Raw genomic sequence first — 25070 nt, forward strand, 5'->3', positions numbered from 1 at the left:
TATATATGTATTATATATTAATATAAATCGTCTGATGAAAAAACGCTTTGCTCTGCACATTCTATTCATTTTTTTTTTTGAAAAATTATCTTTTCTCTTTATACACATGCACATTCTCTATTCTTGACCAACATTCGTAGATCGCGATCTCGTGTAACGAAGTTCTAGTCTTGGAGACTGTAATTGCGCGAAGAGTTCAGCCGGGCGCTTTATTAAATGAAATCATTAATTAGCCGTACGGATTGTTAACCTACTTCTCCGTACTTGCCGCTTTGAGATCGCTGCTTCTCAGTATGTTATTCTTGGTCCTTATAATCTCTTAGCGCGTATCCACATTTTCATCATTATTTTCCACTGTTTGTCGACCAATTCTCAAAATTACTGATCCTCACGTTCAAGATGAAAATTAAAAATAAATTTTTAATTATATAAGTATATATTTTTTTCCATTTGGTCATTATAAATTTATCAATTTTCTCATATTTAAAAAATTAATATTATATTTTTAAATATGAAATAAAAAAATATAATATGATATTTTTATCTAATTAAATTTTAAGATCTATAATTACATCCTCTAATATTTTTTTTTATTAAATTTTACTTTGCACCAAAATTCGTTATTGCTAATTAATTCTTATTATTTATGTTTGCCATCTTTGCATGGGACTAACAAAATTTTGTTTGTGATATAAAAGTTACAAATATCTTATCTAGCAGTAATCTGGAGCAAATTTATAATATAATAAAAATATATCCGCGTTAATTAAATGCAGTGACACGAAATCTGTTTTATTATGTTAATTACAATACGATTGAATAATCGGCCAACCATATGATAAGAGCCTGGAGATATATATATTTTTATAAACTATCAATATAATAACTTATCTCTCTTGCTCTCACGTCACTCGCTCGCTCTCGATATAAATGATGATGCTATTCACCTCTGGATGACTCCGGCGGGAAACCCGCCGCATAAACTGCATTCGATAACCGTGACCATAAATATTTGTGTTACGTCTTTGGCAAAGATGTGTCGCGCTTATATATGTCGAAGCACAGCGGATACATTGAATTCTCTTGAAAGACACGGCGCAGTGCATAGCGATATTAAAGCTATAAGTTTCACTTGTTCATTTATCACGAGGTTTTGAATAAGAATTCTCAAACAATATACCGAAGAGAACATGGAATATTGGATAGTATTGTCGATGGTGATGAACGTTCTTGGTGCTCTGTATAATCTCTACAGAAATTACAATTTTTTTCAAAGACGCGGCATCATCCACATGCCATCTGTTCCGATATTGGGCTCCATGGCATCTGTTATACTTCGTCGGACATCGTTTGCCGATTTTATTCGTGAGCTATACAGCTTCCGTCCGGACGCAAAGTACTTTGGATTTTATACGTTCTCATAAATTTACTGTTTTGTTTTTATCATCTTAGAAATTGACGACGATTAATTTGAAATTGAATATTGAAATCGCAAAGTACTGATGGAATAAAACCAGAGCACCATCGACGATTTAAATAATTCAATCGCGTTAATAAATAATTTCTTGCCCTAATACCCTAATAAAGAAGACATTTTATTAATTCCAGACGTCCTTATTTTGTTTACTTGGATTTGATAAGTTCGTAAAGTTGATATGACAAGACGCACTTTTCGATTCTTATATAAAACGGAAATTATTTACACTTTAATACCATTATTATTCCCACTAGTCGCTAACTTTTTTTATTTGCACAAAACTTAGACTTCAGAGATAAATTCCACCAAGTTTCTACGGAAAAACTTTAAGATTCTTTCCACACTTTAATATTTTTGTCATTTCTAATAGTTGTCAAACTTATTTCGCTTATACTTGAATTGTAATGCAAAGCACACACACACACACAAATTGCAATTGTTTTTTTCTTGTTTTTTACATAGTGAGAAAAATAAATGTTTATTTTTTTATAAAGTTTTATAGTATGGTAATATTCTAGTTACTGAAATGTTTATTCCATCGCAAATATAATACCTATAACGCGCATATGCGGTTTTTCTGAAACGTGTTTACAAACGCAATCGACGACACGGAATTGGCCAATTAACATATTGCGTAATATGTTATAATATTACGAGCCACTGTGTGTATCCAACACTGTGTAACACGATCGTATATCTGCACATATTTTTCGCGACCGCCAGATATATATGTCAACAATGTATTATCAGTTTTATTGTAAATGGACTTTGTTCTAACCCGTAAGATATTCAGTGCGCCGTTTGAATATACTACTGTATGTATACAACGCATCTGTCTTTGAGGGTGCGTCTTTTACGTAATCGGCAATTAATTTTGAAAATCATTAAGCTCGCATTTTTTTTTTAAACGCACTGCGTTCGCATTTCCGCATTAATCCGCGTGTCTAACGGCAGCTGTTCGAGTCGCGTTCGCGCACAATGCGTATTATTAACGTTATGTTCGCATGAACCGTCGACACATCCTTTCACCGAGACAACCAGCAGCACGAGCCACATCCTGTTCTGATTGGCCCGTGTGTGCGCTGTTATCTCACGTATATTCAGAAGAAAAAAAAATACTCGTTTCGCGCGGATAAGACCTTCCCTTGAAAAATGTAGCGAGCGGAATGACGCGAGATAGCTTGGATTGTTATTTCCCTTATTTCTTGACTTTCTTTAAATATGTATATTTTACGCCCGGGCTGTAGCAATACTGCGGAAAAACATCGACTTTTTGTCACATGGAGGCCTTTATTTTACGATAATAATATCGTGACCTTCTGCGAATGGTAGCTATATGCGTAGTGACTCGAAGGTAAAACGGTGACTTAAAGTAAGTAACTATTTTACGATTCGTGGAATGAAAAAGTTTATACGGTTTTTTAAAAGAGAAAAAGAGTGGAGAGAGAGAGAAAGACGGATTTTAGATTATATAACAGTTTTATGATGGAAGAGCAAGAACATTGAACAAATGCATTTAAATGGAAATGTTATGATATGAGAAATATGTAAGTGCGAGATGAATATGTATAAGTATTACTTACATTGTCCGGAAAATGAAAGCAGCATGGATATATAGTAGACTGTTGAATAATCATTTCGTGGTATAATAGTCTCATGTAATAAAGAAATTTAATGTGTCACGTGTGCAATTAAAAATTTTATTATAGAAAAAAGAAGAAATTAAAACTAATAAGACAGGCAAAAATGTATATTTATTTTAAAATATTATATAAAATTAAATGTTCTCTGGGGAAGAAAAAAAATATACTTATTGAAAAATACTTTAGTAAAATTTAAATAAAACTAAGTTTTGAAAGGGATACACTGTTATACAAACAGTTTGCTTATAGATAATCAAGTATATTTAGACCAACGTTTAACATTAGAGATAGAGAGATATATGTATTTACATTAAATTAACATATAATTAACTGACAATGAGACAATTGCAATAGCACTCGTCGGTACTTTAACGATTACATTATGCCGATGACGTGAATTCCATTACAAGAAGCAAAATTTGCATTCTGCAATTTGTTCCAGTATTCTCGCTAAATCATATATTTGCTGGGATTTCTTTCCAAGTCGATCATTTTTGGCAAAGATACATATTATCTCTAAAATTTCGAAGATATTTATTGTCATATCTAAAATTATTTTGACACAATCAAGCTTTCTTTTCGCATTAAAGTTCTATCAAAATTTATCTTAAATTAAACGAGAATAAAATTTCGGTTTATATTCTTGAAATTATAAATTTCCAAAGATTTAGAACTCACAACTTTAGAATTACAGACGCCTAGATTTTGCGTTAAAGACCAATTTATATTCGGAGAACAGATATATCCGGTATTTAAAATATTACCCAATGATACCTAATGTATTACGGACATTTATACGGGCGCGTTTGTCTTACGGCCGTGTCTTAACGTATGAGATAACGCCTCGTAAACCGAGGTCATTGTCTACACGTGGTGCGGAAGAGCCGCTCTGATAAATCTCCGGCTTCGTTTACCCAGATGCGGCGGGGTTACATCGGGTACATTGTCCCCGCTATATGCGATTTGTGTAGGTGCACCGCGATAAGAGAGACGCGAGTTTTTATCTGTCTTTCAGCGTCTGCGATGTTACGACAATTTCCGATTCATCGGAAATCGATCGGGAATAATTATGCCTCTGCGGTCGATTTCTGCTGTCTGACGGCTAAACCCATCAGGATGCTGATAATAGGTGAAGATAGGTCGTCGATGTCGGCCCCGGGGCTGTTCTGATTACACCATTACCTACTTGCGCCATTACTAATCGCCAAGCGACTATGTGCATATACCTGTATATGAATGCGTGTATGTGTAATCGGTTTATCGTAATTAACATCTTGCGGAAACCGGGCGAACGAACGGAAAATTTCCGAGCTTAATAGCCGTGAAATTCGTTCTAATCCTCGGCAATTTGGGAAATTGTGCATTCCTAATACAGAGCGTTCAGCCTGTCAGTTAAACGTTAGCTGCATTGTATATATTATTTAATTAAGTATTTTGTTTAATTTAATTTCTTTTAATTTCATGTTTAGTGATTCTGAACGCAGAACTTTGAAAAAATAATTGTGGAGAATTTATACTAAAATTAATTTTTACAAAAAAAAGAAAAAAATTAGAATTCTAATTTATATATTATATATTAATTTATATACACATATATATTTATATATTTAATTATTTCTTATGAATAACGCATTTTACTTTTTCTAATTATGAAAAATTTAGTATTAAATTATCTATTTATTTTGCGTATTAAATGCTATTTAAGTTAGATATTAATATTATCGATATAATATTATTGCATCTGCACCAGCCGGAAGTCGATAGACAAAGATAACGGATACCGCATCCGTTTACTAAGTTGTGGTTTCACCGCAAAATCGAGCCACGTTTTGCGCTTACTAATGTATTTTCATTAAATGTATTGTATAATAAGCAAGCCAAACCCGTTCACACAATCCAGTAAGAAAATATAAACAGAAATCATTATTTAATATATTTTAACAAAGTTAGAAGTTAGAAATTTTTTAAGCTCTATGATACATTTAAGGAAAAAATTTCTCTAATAATAAAACGTGCGAATGTAACGAGAGATCCACTTTTCTAGAAAGACCTGAAAAAGATTTACATGGGGTGAGCCGTAGTATTTTACATGACATTCGTCCTAGTTCCACTTCTGGCAGCTTCTGTCGCTGGGAAGACATTCGCGCGCGCTTTTAATGGAATACTTCGTAATTGTAATCTATGTGCATTTGCGGTAATGGCCAGGTTTAACACGACACTAAGTGCATATCCGTATCCGAAACTCTTGTAGCGCGTCTTGCTTGCAGAAAATGCAGCAAATAGACGCGTGGGCGTGAAGTCTAGCCGCGTTCGCGCTCGCGAACGGACACGCTTTCTGTTTTTACTTCGCCTTTGGAACGGACTCTGTTACGCCGCTCGGCCGAATAATAATTGCCTCGACTTTCCATTTCCAACGTGAATATGTGATCGGTTTGCTAATAATACAAGAAACAGAAGAAACTATCGTGATTATCCTCGAGAGACCTCCCATACTTTTATTCTTCCTTACCCTTTTCTTCTCTTGGTCTATTTTTAGAAAATGCAAATTATTAATTTTGAATTTATATTATATTTATAATTTTTCTCTTTGTTGTATTTTATAATTTTTGTAATCTTTAAACTGCAAAATTTTATCTGTTTTTGTATTATTTTTATCTCCCCTTATCGAAGTTTAGCATTCAGTCATATTCTAATTTGTTTTCGATTTTCCTTTAATTAAATTAATTTGCATACGAGAAGATAATCACATTATATATTAGCTACATTAAAATAATGATTTTTATAATGAATAATTATTAAAATAATATAATTATTATAAATTTTTTTCTTATATTGATTTGTTTTGATTCGGTACTTTAAGCGATTTAATTGCGGAAAGAATATTTTGCGTTCTTCAAATTTATAATAAATTTTCTATTTTATTTTATTATCTTCTTCCATCTATTTTAGTATCTTCCTTTTTCGTTCCGTATGTTGCATTATTCCTTGTTTTCTCTCGTATTCCGGTTAGCAACTAGCCACATACTGTCTGAGCGATTACTTATCAATGTCGAATCGTTGTTTAAACTTATCAGAAAATCAATCGATCGATTTTTAGAATGCAAACATGTCAACGCGTGTAAATTCCGTCACATAAATTAATTTAAATTTCTCGTAGCAAGGATGTAATAAAGTACGATAATGGCAGTTCGAATACGAATCATTTCGATCTCGGTGAACAGCAGAAAAAAACATTTGCGTTATATTTTATTTCACATTTTATTTATATTACTTTTATATTCTAGAGTTGATTATTTGCATTAAGAGCCAAAATAAATTCGATCAGATACGAACGATATCAATTCCGCTCATTTAATTCTAATTGCCAATTTAATTATATGCTTTTAAAATCAGAGAAATATAGATCTTTCCAGTTGTTTGTCTCGTTCAAATTAAATCGCGAGGCGGCTTAGAAATTTTCAAACATGGCGCGACGAAACCGCGTGACTGTGCACAGGTACACACCTATATAACGAGGAGCACCTTGACGTGTTTCGCATACACACACATATATATATATATATATACACACGCGTACGAGAGCAACTCTCTGTCAGAGAGTATCGGTGGGTCCGGCTCTCTCTCGCGATCTCCCGCCTTCGCCGTTGCATATACACATGCACATGCACTCTCTGCTGCACCGCCTACGCCATGCACAATAGCACACGCGTATCAACGTGAGGCGGATATACTTGTCATGAATATTATCTGTCGCATCGTTTCGCGAGAGTCCAGTGTCGGATCCGCTACTTTTCGGGCCCCAAACGTACATCGACTGCGAAAATCTCCCTTAAAAAAAAAGAAACTATAGATAAATTAGAAGAAGATGAACCGAAAAGCTTTCTATAATTATTATGCGTTTGTCTATTTTTTGAAAATTTTTATTCGCATTCTCCGATTGCTTGAAAGAATCTTCATGGTTCGGAAGAGGATCCGTGGTCGACGAACGGCAACCTGTCGACCCGTCGACCTGGCGAGTCCGATAGATACGTACGGCATCATAGTGTGCGGTAGGGAGAGTATTAGGTATAGTTTGTGTGTGGTTGTGTGAGTACCTTCGCGAGCGACCGGTCTAGTTGGAGAGAGAGAGAGAAAGAGATGAAGATACCCGGAGATCTGGGAGGGAGAATCGAGAGGGAAGGAACACAGCAGGATAAAGAAATGATTAAGTCCGTTTTGTACGTTCGTGGGGATCGCAACAAAATTTACAAAAGCGATTTATTTATTAACAAGAATCATTTATTCTCAGCTTGAATTTATTAAAATTCTCCCTTAGCTTAGATTTCCTTTTCTTTTTTGCAGCATTAATTATAATAAAAACGTAGATATTTGAGAATCGCCAGATAGAATTTAAAAAAGTAAAACTCTTCTCTCGACCGTACTGGCAAATATTATTTATTAATTCACAACGTTTCGACCCTTTCTTGAGTTCTTATCAAGTGATCTAGATATACATAGAGAAGAAATACAGTACAGAGATTAATAGTAGAAGTAATAATTTTTTTATTGTATTGCCATTTTATAATATTTGCCAGTACGGTCGAGAGAAAAGTTTTACTTTATTAATTATAATATAGACAGAGAAAAGAAGAGAAAAGCCTGTTCTCTGTTTTTGCTCCTTTTTAAATATATAAACATATATAAATTATATAAATATATTCTCATTTTTATCTGTGTAGCTCAAAAGCAAAAATAATATTCAAATTTATTCTTCTTTAATCGCTTTTATATAAGCCTCTCAGAAATCAAACTAATCATTGCTTCACTTTTTGTAAGTTTCTTAATTTTTTAATATACCAGAGCATATGATTAGTGCTCTGGTATTTAAATTAAGAAATTTATAAAAATGTGAGTTGATAAGTTTTCTTTATATCTTAAAAATAATAATATTTATAAGAGCAGAAATATTAAGTTTATTTTTTTAAAATCTTTATATATATGCCTCTCTCAAACGTCAATTTATCAATTTGAATTTTATTAATTTTTTAATTTTTTAATATATCAGAGCATATAATTAGTGCTATTAATTTCTTAATTTAAAAAGTACATTCTTTTTTAATTTTCTTTACATAAGCCTCTCAAACGTCAAACTCACCAACTTGACTCTATAATTTTTTAACATACCAGAGCATATGATTATAGTGCTCCGATATTTAAATTAAGTTATATATTATTTACTAAATAATTTTATAAATTAAGTTACATATAAATTAACAGAAATATAAATTTAATCATATATTCGTATTGAAAAAAAAAAAAAAAAAAAAAGAACGAACAAAACTTGTAAAAAATGAATTTAAAATCTTCGCGCACGCGATAGGGCCTTTACTCAATCTCGAGCGAGACGTATCGGCCCTCCTGCGGGAAGGGGGAAGTAGATAGGCAGGTAGTAGGTAGTAATAGTAGTAGTAGTAAGCGGCGGCCTGGTGCGCGCGGGTGTGCGTGCCGCAAAGCGGAGCGTAAGAAAGCAAGCCGGTGTGGGAGAGGGTAAGCTTCGCCTCTCTCTCTCTCTCTCTCTCTACGAGCAACGCGCGAGCCGCGCGCGATCGGCGACGCCGAAGAGAGGGAGGGACTTTGTGGAAGAGCGGCACGGCATAAGTCGCGAAGGTGGCACGTTAGTAGTGCTGAGGAGAAGCGGCGTTCGGTCGGTGGCACGCAAACGTGCGCGGAGTTCTAGCGCGGATTCCTTCCGGTCCTTTCTCCGATCTCTTCTGTCGAAGTGAGTGAAACGGGAAAAACGCGTCGTCCCTCTCGAGAATCGCCGGTGCTCCTCAGGATGGGTTAAAAAGCGTGTTTTTTTTTTTTTTTTGTTGTCTCGCGAGTGCAGAATATATATAGTTATTCGTATCAGGCTATCGCGAAGTGACGTGACGTGACTGTTTTTTCGAGGATCTCGAAGAGAGAGGTGTAGTGACCCGTTTGTCCTTCGTCCTCTTCGTGGAGAATCGAGAGAAAGAGAGAGAGACTTCTCTAGAGTGATATATTATGTACATCGTATTGTGTCGAAGTCGTCGGTATTCTGGAATCGTCTGTTCGTCGCGCTCGCGTTCAGGGCGAATGAACTGCGTACGATGATAGTTCTTGGAGATGCGGCGATGCGCGAGTAATGAGAGAGCTACGTGATCGACCGAGCACGACCGGCGGTGATAGAGAGAGAGAAAGAGAGGAGAAAGAAGTTTATGTATATATATATATATATGTATATCCAACCTCGACCTTTCCGTGTCGACTGTAGTATCAACGAAGTCCTCGTCACGTCACGCGTAGACTCAGCAGTGCGCAACATGTCGCAATAAGGAGAAGAATTTTCGCAAACGAAGCGAGTATTTAGTATTATTTAGGCTGCAACACACTGTGGAAACGGAGTACCTTGTAACTTACCAAATAGCAAACCCATAACTTAGTCGGCGTGCAATAGTTCTGTCTCTCGAAATTCGATTAACGAATTTACGAATTTGCCAACGAAGCTTAAGATAGATTATCGAGAATTCCGTTCGATCGATCGCAGATTTGTTTTCTCAACGAAAATCGATCATCCGCAGGTCTCGAGAAACATAACAAGTCTTTGACATTCGCGTGATCGCGAATGAAGTGTCAAAGTGCGCTTCCTCGATCGATTTTGACAGCAGCCTGGTCAGCACCAAAGGCGCAACAAGTTGAAGGGCGAGAGAGAGCACGTGGTGAACGCGCGCACACACACACGCGCGCGCGAATCAATTAAAGTGTCCGTCCTTATATAAGACTTGGTGACGCGCGCCACGGAGATAAACTTTTGGTCGTCGTTCGACGTCGTCGAGCAGATAAGGAAAGCCGAGAGTTCGCGAGCGCGCGGACAATAATAAGTCTCGAGGGGAAGCGATCAGTCGACGATCGCGATTCGCGGCGCGTGCATATCTGAGGAAAGTTTTCGCGCGAGAAGAATTCATCCTTCGAACCGGGAACCAACGCCGAACCGGGAACTCGCGGGTCGAGTTTCCTCTCGAGGGAGAGAGAATGTTTCCGGTGCGCGACGAGATATTCTTGGAATTGCGCGAATCTGAATGATATGCTCGCGATGTAGGCGACGTTACTTAAAGCCCGTGCGATACCGAGTGTGTTGAAAGAAGAACCTTGAAGAGCCGTCGAGGACGGATTTTCTCGGATACGGAAGAGTAGGAGAGAGCTGTCTTAATTATTAGCGCGGCAGGGCGCCAAGCGACTTTGAATGACCTTCGTATTTTGCGGCTTCGTCTTCGACTCGTCCGACGAGAAGACGAGACAGATGCCGGTTGCTTCGGAGGACTGGGTGCCCCACTCGGGCGCCAAGATAACCAGTTCCATCACCACCGTCAAGGGTGCCACCATACAGAGCACGACGACGGCCTGGATGTCGCCCTACAGCAGGACGGCGCCGGATCGCGGAGGGTCCAATCACCACAACAACAATAACAACAATAACAATGGTGTGGTTATACTGGATGGCTGCAGACCGCCGGCGGCCACGACCGCTAGAAGATTCTTCAGGTGGTTCAGCAGACTGGGACAGCCACCGATGGGCAAGTCAGGTAAAGGAAAAATGCAAGATACGAAGTCTTTCGATTATTTTTATACAAGCTGAAAAAATATTAATATTGTATATCACAGATATGAGATATAACATATGTTCATTCATTTTATACTAGGTACATATTCATATTTTAATATTTATCAGAGAGAAACTCTTATATTGCCCTATATACGATTTTCAAGGTAACTTCTGAGAGAAAATTCTCTTTGTGTATATACAAAAGGCTTGTTTAAATTATTTTTATATAAAGCTACGAAAAATGATACGTATACAAAATTATAGAAAGGATCTTTTAGCAGAGGCAGCTTTTTTGAAATTTAACCTAATTCTGAGTCTCTGAAAATAGAGATATTATTTCTTGTTGACGCACATTCTCTGTAATAAGTAATCTTAAGTGGCTTAGCAATGAGCTAAACAGACTGGTTGTCTGTTTGAAGAATAACGTATATTCATTGTTTGTGATCTCGATATCTCCTTCGGTGATATCCTTCAAACTGTTTTGTTGCGATATTAAATTTATCTTAAGTTGTTTGACACGAAAGGATACATATTTTAATTAATGTAATTCATTCGTTTTTATTTTAATTTTTGCGACTCAATGAATTAATGAATAAAGTGTGTAATGCTGCATTGTCATTGCACTGTAGAATTAAATTAATTTCATATTACGCGCCATGATGCATAAAATAAACTAGATATTACATATTAAAATTTATCGCAATTATATTTATTTTTTTTTATTTTAGGTGTTAAATATAATTATATGTAAATGTACAATTTATAAATTATCTAAATTGTATTTAAGAATTATGAAACTATACAAGTTATATCGACCAAGTTTCTGAATTTTTAATTTTGTATACAGAACAATTTTCTGGCTATAAACGCATTTTTATTTTTCTCTGTCGCATTTAAGAGATAGCATGAAATTGTGGGAGGGAATATAAAATACTTTTATCTATTTCGCTTTCCTTTTATACGTCTGTTTAACGCGAGACTGTCCGCACAATTAGTAACCTCTAACACATGTCATCGTCAGAAAATGACATTTGAAAACTATTAAACATGACGTAAGATTTGTAGCAAACAGGTAGGGCAACTCCTGCACGCGATTGTTTCGAATCGCGTAAATAGAGTCCATATTCTCTTTCTCTCTCTCCCTCATCTGTGTGTTACTGTTAGTCATCGCAGGTGCATCATACGTGTGCGCGGTAGTTGCCGTTAAATAAAAAGAATGCATTTCGCGGGCGCGCTCTCTCTCTCTCTCTTTCGTATGTAGAAGTAATGAGTAATTGAGGAGAAGCGCGAGCATATACAGACATTTATACGCGTGTATATGCGTGCACATACATGAGCGAGTGAAGTGCAGCGCGTTAACGGTTCTTCTCTTACACGGATTTCTGCTTTTCATAATACGTGTATATACACGGTCGTTCGTTGCCGATGTTGTTTCATCCATATGGCGTCGAACAAAGAAACCGGCAGATCTAAAACGAGTGACAAATGAGTCGCTTCGGCTGAACAGGTTTCATGTAGCGCGATGCACCAGGTGTTTGAATCTCACGAATTTATACTGTGATCTGTGATGGACACTTAGTGTGTATTTTTGCTTTTTTTTTCCCATAACAGTTATTGCGTTATTTGCGAAATGGCTCACGCTCTTTAAGCTGAAAGGTAACTTTAAGTTGATTTTTTTCAGTGCCACGAAGTAATGATTTTTTATATCGAAAGTACTATTGATATTTTATTGACCATTTTATTTTTATATTTAAAGAAATAAAAGTGCAAAGTTAATTTTTTTTTGTATTTTCTCTTCTAACACGACAAAGATATATACAGTCTCGTTACACGTCTCTCTGTATTATTTATTACAGTCTCAAGTGTTTCTAACGATTTGATTAGTTCATGAAACATTAATGTCTCCAACTTTTTATTGCATTTAGATACATATATAGATGTACGTTTGTTTGTTAACTTCTTTTCTTAGAAATTGCACTGGATTTCATATAGCATAACTCTCACGAAATTTTATATCGAATGTTTAACAGCAGTATTAACGAGCGTTTCGCGTTTATATAGCTCAGAATAATAATTGATATCGTATATCTAACGCATTTCTCGCGTTATTCAGAATTTCCGCTGGACGGCAGAAGAAATCGCCTAATTAAATTTCATCGACAAAGCGTAAAATGAGGACTCCGCCACTGACGGAGGCATTAAAATTTGCACAAAGCCGCTGTTTCTTCGGGCGGAACTGAATACACGTGCCACATTCGAGACTCGGCATTGATTTTATTCCGCGCTTCGTTAAGCGCTCTTTTGAAAATTAGGGATCGGACCTATTATCCAAATAATTGTCGATATTTAGAAAACAAGCAGCGTTTTGCATTTTGTTTGTTTGTCCCATTACAGATAAATTCAATTTTCAAATTCAAATTAATCTCGCAATATTGAAATACTTTTCCTCTTGTTATTTTATGTGTTTTTAATAGAACAAGTAATTTTGAAAAAAAAAAATTAATTTTGTTTGCTTTCTATTTATTAATTATCAATTGTTAATTGGATTTCATCTATCTTATTTTTTAATATATTATAACAAATTTTAAAAAGTATTTTTTTATAACTATTTATCTTTTTATGAGATTTATTTTAAAATAAAATGGAAACAAGAAATATGAATAAGATTTATTTAAAATTTATGATTTTTTATCAGATTATTTGATGATTGATCATTTAATGACATAATTTATTTATGTCTTGCGTGTTTCGAAATACTATATAATCAGAAGTGATGCAAAAATCATATAACGATATCTCCTATCTAACATATAAATTTATTGGCAAATTTTACTGCAAATGTAAATATAGAATGTCTATTTTCTGCCTCTTAATGTTTGCATTATGAATAGTAGCGTCACTGCTTTTATAGACGTAATGCTCCACACTTCTAGTCATTTCAAAATCTTACCAATGTGATTATATAATTTGCGAAGAACTCTTGAAATTATTGATTAGATAATAATTCTTACTAGTCTTACTGATTTTTATTAATTGCAAATATTTTCATTAAATTTCTGCATTTATTTCAAATTTTTTTTTCTTAGAGAAACTTCAAAATTTAACCAGTTATATAATCATCGAAATAACAATCATTTAAACGGCAAAAAATACAACGTTTTTCCCGATGAATCCCTACAGTTTGCCTTCTACCTGTAAATTTATTAAAATTTATTGGAATACCTTTGCAAATTGGAGATTGAAAGTCGCTGTTTCAGATTGAAATTTTCATTCTGGTGTATATTTCATAGTTAAGTGGGTCGTGCACGTGATGAAACACAAATCGTGCGATTGTAGGCAACGCCCGATAAGTCGACCCACACGTGTCGAGTGTGTTATAGACGAGCGATTTCGAATGTCGCAATAATAACAGGGTCGATAGACCTCACTCTTGTTTATTAAAACACAACAGAATTTTTTTTATTCAGGATAAAACACTTTTTTCGTTAAACAACAGCCTGTTAAATTTTTCAATCGATTGTTCAAATTAACTAAATTAAATTTTAATATAGATACAAAATTACCTATATCATTAACGCACATTAAATTAGGTAATTTTAATTGTTAATTGTGTAATCGTTCGTCTAAAAATGATAGAATAATAATTAGTATTCCATTTGAAAAGGTACAAAAAAACGTAGAAAATGCTTGAAATAATTTCACATAAAATATATCCTTTACATCTTTGCCAACAATTTGCAGATAATTTCTATTTTCACACTAAATAATGTATTTCATCTTCGCTAACGAGCTGTACGCTGCAATATTTCTGAGATTGGCATTCTCTCGCAACGCAGCGCAGTGCAATAACTGGGCCGGAAAGAGGATGAACCGTAAACTCGATAAATAAACATTAGACTTGACGGTAAAACCAGGCCGCACCGCCGCGTTGGCATTTGCAATAATAATCGCCGCCGCTTCGTCCTCTTCGCGTGAAGAGATGCACGTCAGTGCAGTGTGGTGTTACGCGACGCGATGCTGAAGTGAAGTTGGGCGAGCGAGCTTTTCTCGAGAAAGGATCGGACGCGTGAACATGATTGTGTTCTGCTTGGATGGAATTGTAGGATCTTTACGCTAGCCGACGCCCACACCGCGGAGATTGCTATGCGTTAAAAGTAGGCTGCTGGTCGAACAATCCTTCAGCTTCTCGCTGGAAATTTAACTAGCTAAAATATTTTTCTCTTCGTGTACAGTTATCGAGAAAAAGAAAATCTTTTTATCTATAATTGAACTGAATTTTTAGCTATTTTTTAAGTGATATAATAGAAATTTAACGTGTCAAAATGTTTCACGTGAGAGAAATTTAAAACGTTATTTATTTATTGAATTTTTGTTGAAATAAAAAGAATTCCAATATACATTTTTAGATTATTACACATTGTTATAATTTTTTAACAAAAATCTTGACATATTATTATTGTTCTAAAATTTCATGCTATTCGTCCTCTTATTGTTAATTTAATTTATAAGATTTGAAAAGTTATTAAAGCGATATATTTTCTTATGTTTTTTCATATATGCAAATCAGTAGTCTTACGCCTTTGTATCGATAATATCAAGAAAATACTTATCTCCGGATATATGGCGCCGTTGACTGTTAGATCAGACGGAAACGAACAACTAGGTAATTAAAATGCGTTCCATAGTCGACTCGCAGGTTGACCGCGCATTGTCACCTGTCGATTGCCATTCGCACCTGTCGAGTCATGTGAACCGATTTTTTAAAAATAAACTTTTTAATACGGAAAATATAGCATTTTGTGTGTAGTTGTTTATAGTAACAATAATTTCTTTCGACATTTCTAAGTTTGAGTAAGTCTTTAAGCGGAGATAGATCGATATCGATCTTAAAGTGGACAAATTTAAAGAATGATCCAACTTTAAGATATTTCAAATTCGCTTGCGCAGTCTTTTAAAATCGTTTATAGTAACAATGATTTCGTTTGTCCGTTTTATTAATTAAAAAAAAATTTAAATAATGACTAGCACCCGACTTTAAGATATTTCAATTTTGCTTACGTAATCTTTTTTATAGAATTATTTGTAGGTGTTTGTAGTGATTTTTATTTGTAATTGCACGGGTTAGTAATTGCAATTGTTTAAATAAATGGTCAAGTATGAAATTTGTCAATTTAAAAAATTTTTGAAATAATCTGCTTTTTAAGTCTTTAAACGGAGATAGATCGATATCGATCTTAAAGTGAAAAAATTATTTTCTATTATGAATTTTGAGCAAGAGTTAAAGAGTTAAGTTCTATAACTATGTTATAAGGAACTCCTGTCAAAAAATGTTATTACCAAATATCGAATAGCAAAATATAAAATAATGTAGTAATATTTTTGAGAATAATTTCCCTTATTTTGATGATATTAAAGTGGACGATCGCGATATGACGCACACTTCGAGGTCGATGTCGCGACGTTGCCGAACTTTTCGCCGTTATGTCGTAACATTTCGAAACTTTGGTAACATGCCAGTCGATTACACACCCGGTAGATAATCGTCGGTCACTTACATACGTTATGTATGCGCGTGTACGAGCTTTCGCCGATTCGTATGTCAGGTCGCGTTTGTATAAAACTGCTTTTACGGAGTTAACGTAGTCGAGTCTCGTACAGAAATACGGTACACGGGAGCCTTCTTAACGACAATATGTTGTGCAATTTCGGGCTCGCTCAATTACACGAGGGAACAACGATGCAGCCAAAGTCACGTGCACGTGTAATCGCCAGGGCTTGTCTCGTGTGCGAGAGTGCGACGGTTCGATTCTTATCACCGGGGAAAACCGAGGTAGATCTTAATTTTGATCGATATATTATATATATATATATCGAGTTCTTTAACTCTTCTATAAGATCTTTTATATGCCCTCTATCTCAATTAAGATAGAACGACATATCCATCTCTTTCATTAATTTTAAATGAATAATATTTGCAGCATCTTGAAAAAAGTATGTCACATGAAACGTTCTATAGTTAAATTTGGCTGAATTTAAAACAAGATTTTATTACAGAAAGGAAGAATATTAGATTTTTATATTGCTTTTATATAATATGTATAATTTGAAGAAGACATGTCTCTATTTCAATTGAGATATTCCCAGCTAAAAGAAATAAAAAAATCATTAATTGATATTTGTATAGACTTATACTTTTATAATATTTTTCTTTAGTGTATTTAGTGTGCTTTATACTATTTTTTACCATATTTTATACTATAGCATAAATATGTACGTATATTCGTAACACTCGAAGACTCGAGTTTCTAACTCTCTAATCATAAAAGCTAACAGATTTTATTACTCTTGTTGAGTCATCTGAGATTAACAAAATTAGCGCAATTTCTAGCGTTAGTCGTTCAACGAAATCGCACGAGATCTCGCTCGTTTTTGTCGCAGTATTCCATCGTAATTCAGCGGTCATGGTAACGAACTTGCAGTGTTAATACATACACGCGACGTGACAGCGAGTTGATTATTCTTACAGTCGTCTAGTTTGCAATCGGTGACCGAAGCCGGGGAGGTCATTGCCTCGTAATCTATGAGGAGAGAAGGCAGGGAAGGAATTATCCAGGTGTCTGGAAGAATTCATCGATTGTCGTCGTAACAAACATTCGCCTTCTCGCGAGTCTGCACGTACATGCAGACGAGTGAGTGCCAACACTTGGCCGTTTCCGTTCGTTGTTGATGATTAATGCATATTCCGAGGAAAACGGACGTCGGCTCGTCTTCGCGAGATCGAACTGGATTTCCTTGAGAGTCTTTTCGATCGGAACAACGACGTTCCACCGCATCTTTTCCTTGCCACGGTCATTGCACAAGATCATTTATTCCTTCTTTCCTGGAAAGCGCGATCCGTATCGCGTGTCCACATCCGTATGCATTCTTTCTGGTATTTTTATTTATTATGCCTGACGTGTGAGGAAAATCGTATTTTTCTCATTTATCATTTGTAACACTTTAATTTGACATTTGTCAACATGATAAATCAATAATCGTTATGACATGCTGCTAAACAGATATGATTATTTATTTAATAAATATTTATAAATAATAATATTTATTTAATAAATACTCAAATTATATCGAGAAATAGAATGATTATAATTATATTTTTATTATTAAATTTTTATATTTATATTTTTATTACTATGTATCTTAAAAAATATCAAGATGTATCATAATTATCTCTCATTAATTCTCACGAATTTTGTTTTGGAGAACACGAATAGAAATTTAAAAAGTAGATTACATTTTGTACAAATATTTCATGATATTTACAAGCAGATTTTTCAAGCATAATTTTTCCCAATATAGTTCTTCGAGTTATTTAAACAAGGAGCTCGCGTCTGAAATATAAATATGAAACGCATCTCTCTGAAATTGTGTTACAGCATTGGATTTATAAACAAGATAACCGGTTCAATATCGTATTTTACGCAATAGGAAAATATGTCAGAATTGAGCAATTGCATCAACGCCACGCGTTTGACGAGCGTCACGAGACGTCACCTGCGAGATTTACCACTCGACAAGAAAGCGAAACTCGGTGATCATTTCCGAGGCACGTGCGCGTAACGACGGTTTCGAAATTCAGGACGGGGGCCGGTCGAACACGATTTTCGTGCGAAGATTAACACAACCGATGGCCTCTCTCGGGACTTTCACGCGATTGCGGAAACGGACGGATGCGCGACGACCCGCAATATTCTTTCGTTTCACCGACGTATCCTCTAGTTTCCACTCGTTCTATTTCTGAATTTTTATATAATAATCTAATTTATATAATTCCAAGATTTAGGAAATAGATGATTACAATAGCACAATATTAAATTTGATTCTGAACATTAATTAAGACATGAAATTCCAATACGAATTAAAAGGATGCTGAGATGCACAGAGGGAAATCATTTTCCGGTACACTCTATTAATCACGCGAAATATATTAGTAAAACATTGCGAGTAAATTGGATTGGAGAATAAATGAAATTAAAATTAAAGACTCGCTTTATACGTTTCACTTGCACTGGCGAAATACCACTTTGCTAATTATTCACCAGAGACCAGTTACTTTTATATCCCATTTTCTCCGGGACGCGAGTTCGAGCTTAATGCAATTCACCCTCTGACCTTATTCGCTGACCGTCACTATCGTATATCGCTTTCAAAGTATAAGGTTCATTCTAGTGTTATTTCTGTTTCACAAAGAGTAAAACCAAAGCAGAATCACACAAATTTCAACTGAGAAGTATGATTATATTTATCACACAACTAAGTTATTAATTATATAAATTTATTCATATTTATATAGAATTTATTTTTTATTTAAAAGTAAATTTAAAATAAATATACAACTTCCTATTTTCTTCAAAAATTAACTTTACTTACATGAATTTTTTTAATAAAACGATATAATCATTATTTTGACCATAGAGGATATTAATTGTGAAATATTCTATGAGAACTCTATATATATATAATAACATTAACTTAAACAGTTGTATATTACAAAAAAATCATGCATCTAGTCACTTCCCTCTTTTAAGACATTAATTTTATTTTTTAAAAAATTTGCCAATTGTGCTTACATTTTTCTAGGATTGCGCTTTCAAGTTTTCAATAAGATCTTTCAGTATCATAATATACAGAGATAATGCCCCAATGTCATAATATAGACTCGATGCGTGGAAAATATTCAAGAAAGAGAGAGAAATATTCTGCAAGAGCTCCCACGTGAGGTCAAGGATTACGCGCGAACAGTTATTATTTGTAATTTGCGGCGACTCCTTGTCTCTTCCTTTCTCTCTTTCTCTCTCTCTCTCGCAAAGTCCACTTTGGTAATCTGCAAACGCCTAGTCGCGAACAAAGCGTCCATTGTCATCGCGCGTGTGCGACACATGCGAGCGAGAATTGCGTCTTTCGCGCGAGTTCTTATGGTGCGCGCAGGCCGTTTGCGAAATCGTCGTCTCTTGTTACGGTGTAAGGGAAGGATAACGGGTCGACACTGGCCGCCATTATTTTGTTCCGTGAGTTCTGCAAGGCCGAGTCGATCTCGGAGCAGAAATACATTCAACGATTATTCCTTTGTCACATACATGAATATCGAATAGAGAGTTTACACACACGATTATCCTAATTAATTATTTAATATATTATTAATGTATTATAATAATATATTAATATATTATTTTATATATTGTTCTATTATTAATATATTATTAATTATATACATTCTGCTCTTTCTCAAATTAATTGGAAGATAATATATAGATACATTCAGTATATAAAATCAGAATATTAGAATATTACTAGTTAAAATTAATTTTGATTTTTATTAATGCAATAAATATAAACATAATGAAATAAATTTACGAGAGTTATTTACTGTATTATTTTTTGTAATTAATTTTTTAAGAGTAAATTGCATTATTTTATTTCTGGATCAATATTATTCTACATAATTTAGCGTTTCACTTTTTTCCTGCATTGCATCTCTATTATACTTTTATATACATATGTACCTTGAAAAGAGATGTAATTATCTCTTTTACACACATACAAGATATAATAAATTCATAAAACCTAACCACGCCGTTATGGCGCCGTAATATGATTAAATTTTTTAACTCGTGCCTGTTACGAAATCAAATGTATTTGCGCTAGTTAGCGAACAAGTAAGCGAATCGAAATCGAGATGATATATCACGAGTTTATATCGATTATCGTTAAAGAGCTATTCGTGTTCCATATTACGTCATTGTAAAATTGCAATGTTATATCACTGACCATTTTTTCTTTACAGTATTCAGATTCGAATAATTGAATCGTATTCTTATATGTTTATTGTTTTTTGTCCTTTTGCATCAAATTAAAATACTTTTATGCAATGAAAAACAATATTACAAATAATAAAAAATTGTGAAAAAATTGCATGATTTTTTTATAGGCTTGTTAGAGAGATGCAACATGAAAATGTTTCATCTTTTTTTCTTTAAATTTAATTATCTTAATACATTCTTGAATTTTCTTTTTATAAAAAGAAAATTGATTGCGTTTTTTAAGCATACTGTTACAGTTTAAATTTTAAACGGATATTCAATCCATTTACCATAAAAATTGGACTGTTACTATTGTATGATATTATGCATGCAATAGAATGCAAATTAAAAATATTTACGTTTCACTAGAAAATATCGTTAAATGTACATACAAAAGCAGGAGGAATCACGTCCGTTTTCGAAATTCGCGAGTATGACGCGCGCTCGTTAAAGACGCAGACTGTTGCATTTCATAACGGGACACTAACAAGGGACATGTCACAACTGTCCGGAACCGATTTGATTCTCCTTGAAATATGTTGTTAAATACACAAATCTAAAAGACACGTATTTTTTTATACGTGCGCAATTTGAGTTTTAAGGGGTGAAACACCCCTTTAAAGAATAACGGTATTTTTCTTTAGGATCAAATATCTGCTAAACTATAAGAGATATAAAGAAAAAACGTACAACAAATTTTAATGGCTTGAAGAGTACTTTAAAGTTATATGAACAAAAATTTTTTTTTTTTTTTTTTTTTTTTTAAAAACCCTCACCACCTAATTTTTTTTTTCAAAATTAAAAATTTTGTTTTACCTAATTTAAAGCTTATTTTTTTCCAAATTCAACCATGTGTAATAAAGTTATGTTACGAAATATCATTTTCGAAAATTAATTATAAACGCTCCCGTATATACGCTCATCCGTGCTATGTGCGTAAGTAATTACCGTCGAACAATAAAATATATAAAAAATGTTTTTGTATAATTCTTATTTATGTTTTCTATGTATTTATAACTGCGTATTGTGTATATTTAGATTTAAAAAAAAATTTTTAAATATAATTAATAAGAATTTTTTAAATATACCCCCTGCTTTCTTATTATTTCTTTAATATTTAATTTCTTCTATAAAAATTAAAAACAATTATATTTTATAATAAAATTATTTTTTAATTGAATCTTGCGAATACCAATGTCGCAATATTTGGCATAAACAAATTTTATATCTTACGTTAAATGAATCATAAGATAAGATTATGTGTACGTGTTCCAGATAAGTTATAATTTTTACAATAAAATCTTTAATACGTTAAAATAAATAATAAAATAAGATTATGTGATGACGTATTTCTGATAAGTTAATATAAATTGTTCATGTAGCAGCATAATTCTCACAGTCGGTGTAGTCTTTTCGTTGTAATAATATCTGTGTAAACTGTTCTTTTATTGCAATAGAAAGCAAAATATAACATCTTTGAATATGATTATCAATCCGCTTAACGTTGTTAGACTTTTATTGGTGTCAATAAATTCAATATATTTAACAGAAACGCCAGTAACTGAAGCAGAAGTGGAATTAAAGGAAAACATTAAAAAAATATTACTGGATAGCGTTTTTCATTATAATGGGGTGGAAGTAACGGAAGAAATATATCTCGATTATGAAGAACCTTATAAATTACATAGTTTTGAAATAATTGAAGATGACGAAGAAGCATGGCATGAAGATAGTTTAAATTCTCATCCTCATTGTTCAAATGATGATACAAATTTTGATAGTTCTTATAAAAGACGAGCTGTTGAGTATTGGCGATTTCGGGACACTGATGAAAACAGTAATGACAGAAAAAGGAATCGTCCTCTAAGAGTAGTACAAAATAAATTTAGAAGAGTTTCATCTGAACGTCAGTTAAGGCGATGGGAAGAACAAATACAATCAGGTGGAAGTCGTACAGAAAAATTATCTTACATCTCCAAATTTACACATGATAAATTTACTGCAGCTGTCGAATCAGGATTCATGGTTCATGATATTGATTTAAAAAGATGGGCTTTACAAGCTCAAGAAGAAATAGGAAATTTAAATCCTATATTTAAAGCATCTCACAGTTGGATAGCAAGATTTAAGAAGTCTCACCGAATTGTTTCAAGAAAAGTTACGAAGTTTGTCACTAGAAGAACATTAGAAGATTCTGCTGATTTGCAAAAATCAGCTGATGATTTTCTGGAAACAGTAAAACCTCTTATTGAACAGTTTGGATCTGAAAATATTTACAATTCAGATCAAAGTTGTTTCCAATTGGAACTTCACTCTGGAAGATCATTGTCTAACCAGGGAGAAAAGAAAGTAGAACGTGTCGTGCAATCCATATCATCAACAACCCATTCATATACGATACAACCAATAATATCCTGTAATGGCAATTTGTTGTCCCCTTTATTTATTGTATTAAAAGAAGCTAATGGTAAATTTGGACCAAGAGTACAAGAAAATTTATTTAAAGCAGAAAATGTTATTGTAAAAGCATCGAAATCTGGTAAAATGACATCAGGTATTTTCCTTTTATAATTACTTTTTTTAACAACCTTATTTTATTTAACAATTTAATAAGAGTCATAAAAAAACTATTAAATTAACATTTATATTTTGTACAGATCATTTTAAAATGTGGTTAGAAGAAGCTTATTTCGCAAACATTGGTCCTAATAGCGTTCTTCTTATCGATTCATGGACTGGACATTGCCCCAATATGATTTCGGATTTAACACCTCCTGGAACACATATTACTACTATGATAATACCGAAAGGAACTACAGGGAAAATACAACCATTAGATGTTTATGGATTCAGAATTTGGAAAAATTTTGCTAAAAGATTTTCAGATGCGGTTTTACTGTTGGAAAGTAATATAAACTTACATGAACGAAATAATATAATAAAATTGCAATCTTTGATACATAATCAATTGTCATCCCCACGATATCAAAACTTATTTAAATATTCGTGGTTTAAAAGTGGTTATACGAATGAAAGACCAGACGAATTCGAAAATCCAGTACACTTTAGTTTAGACGAAACTTTAACAAAATGTGATATCGAAGGTTGCAATAATATAGCTGTAGTAAGATGTTCTTGGTGCAAGAAGTCATTATGTTTGAAACATTTTTTTGTCGAATATCATTATTGTAATGTGTATAATGAGTGAATAATATAAAATGCAAATACATTTTTAAAAAAATCTAAATATACACAATACACAGTTATAAATACATAGAAAACATAAATAAGAATTATACAAAAACATTTTTTATATATTTTATTGTTCGACGGTAATTACTTACGCACATAGCACGGATGAGCGTATATACGGGAGCGTTTATAATTAATTTTCGAAAATGATATTTCGTAACATAACTTTATTACACATGGTTGAATTTGGAAAAAAATAAGCTTTAAATTAGGTAAAACAAAATTTTTAATTTTGAAAAAAAAAATTAGGTGGTGAGGGTTTTTAAAAAAAAAAAAAAAAAAAAAATTTTTGTTCATATAACTTTAAAGTACTCTTCAAGCCATTAAAATTTGTTGTACGTTTTTTCTTTATATCTCTTATAGTTTAGCAGATATTTGATCCTAAAGAAAAATACCGTTATTCTTTAAAGGGGTGTTTCACCCCTTAAAACTCAAATTGCGCACGTATAAAAAAATACGTGTCTTTTAGATTTGTGTATTTAACAACATATTTCAAGGAGAATCAAATCGGTTCCGGACAGTTGTGACATGTCCCTTGTAAGCCGCGGAACCGAGTTCAGACCGGCTTCATGTGGTCGCACGATTATGTCGTAAATCACGCACGCGGGTAACGCGGAAAATGGCGGCGTGGAAATGCAGATCTAGGAAAACTGTCGCTGATGACTGAGACTCGCCGCGAGTCAGGTGGGCAATCGGGAGAATCATGACATTGAGTTATTCGTCGCGATGACTAATAGATTTGTACATCCATAACTGAAGTGACAAATGTCGAACGATTAATATCTATTGGTAACAAAAGCATTGACAATCATTCGAGATACTAGCCTTTAAAATAAGGTGTCATGAAAAAATATATGTATATATATTTTATCGTTAAATTAACATATTATCGATATTTAGATTTTTAAAAAAGAGAATTTTTTAAATGAATTATTAATACTCATCGACGTAGACTCATCGTGTTTAATATTTATGTAATGAATAATGATATAATGAATAATATTATCAACCATTATTTACAATTAAAATTAACAATGTGCAGATTGTATTTTTAATTTGAAATATTCAGTTTCTATTTTATATCGAAACATTTATATGTAACACACATACATACATTGGAATATAACTACATGATTGATTGTGTGCATCTAGTAATTAATCTGATATTTATTAAGATATTCAGTTGAGTGAACTAAAATCTGATATTTTTTAAATGAACAGCATGCTGAGTTTTATAA

The 25070-nt window shown here is 33.5% G+C and overlaps 2 protein-coding genes across 5 annotated transcripts in view; both read left to right on the forward strand.

The window, feature by feature from the left end:
* The window catches only part of trc (Serine/threonine-protein kinase tricornered), a 152494-nt gene that overhangs the window by 21628 nt on the left and 105796 nt on the right, over positions 1 to 25070 (forward strand). The window contains exon 1 of one of the 4 annotated variants that reach the window (XM_085482581.1): positions 8766 to 10703. The exons of 2 other annotated variants lie outside the window; for them this stretch is intronic. In XM_085482581.1, the coding sequence (XP_085338707.1) occupies positions 10364 to 10703 (340 nt within the window). In that variant the 5' untranslated portion in view covers positions 8766 to 10363. Of the gene's footprint in view, positions 1 to 8765; positions 10704 to 16381; positions 16554 to 25070 lie in introns of those variants that run through there. One more of the 4 variants, XM_085482586.1, reaches the window with a different exon arrangement.
* On the forward strand, positions 21858 to 24587 carry LOC146723277 (uncharacterized). The gene is made up of 2 exons (XM_085482524.1): positions 21858 to 23134; positions 23238 to 24587. Exons 1-2 carry the CDS (start codon positions 22063 to 22065, stop codon positions 23786 to 23788), a joined length of 1623 nt encoding a protein of 540 aa, XP_085338650.1. The 5' UTR covers positions 21858 to 22062; the 3' UTR covers positions 23789 to 24587.

Source organism: Nylanderia fulva, unplaced genomic scaffold (assembly GCF_048542155.1).
Source record: "Nylanderia fulva isolate GAGA-0341 unplaced genomic scaffold, ASM4854215v1 Scaffold21, whole genome shotgun sequence".
Classification (NCBI taxonomy): domain Eukaryota; kingdom Metazoa; phylum Arthropoda; class Insecta; order Hymenoptera; family Formicidae; genus Nylanderia; species Nylanderia fulva.

Excerpts from the sequence above, each read along its gene's own strand:
- LOC146723277 (XM_085482524.1), top strand. The coding sequence starts at position 22,063 with ATGATTATCAATCCGCTTAACGTTGTTAGACTTTTATTGGTGTCAATA. Across the intron at positions 23,135-23,237 it reads ATCTGGTAAAATGACATCAG|ATCATTTTAAAATGTGGTTA; the intron begins GTATTTTCCTTT and ends TATTTTGTACAG.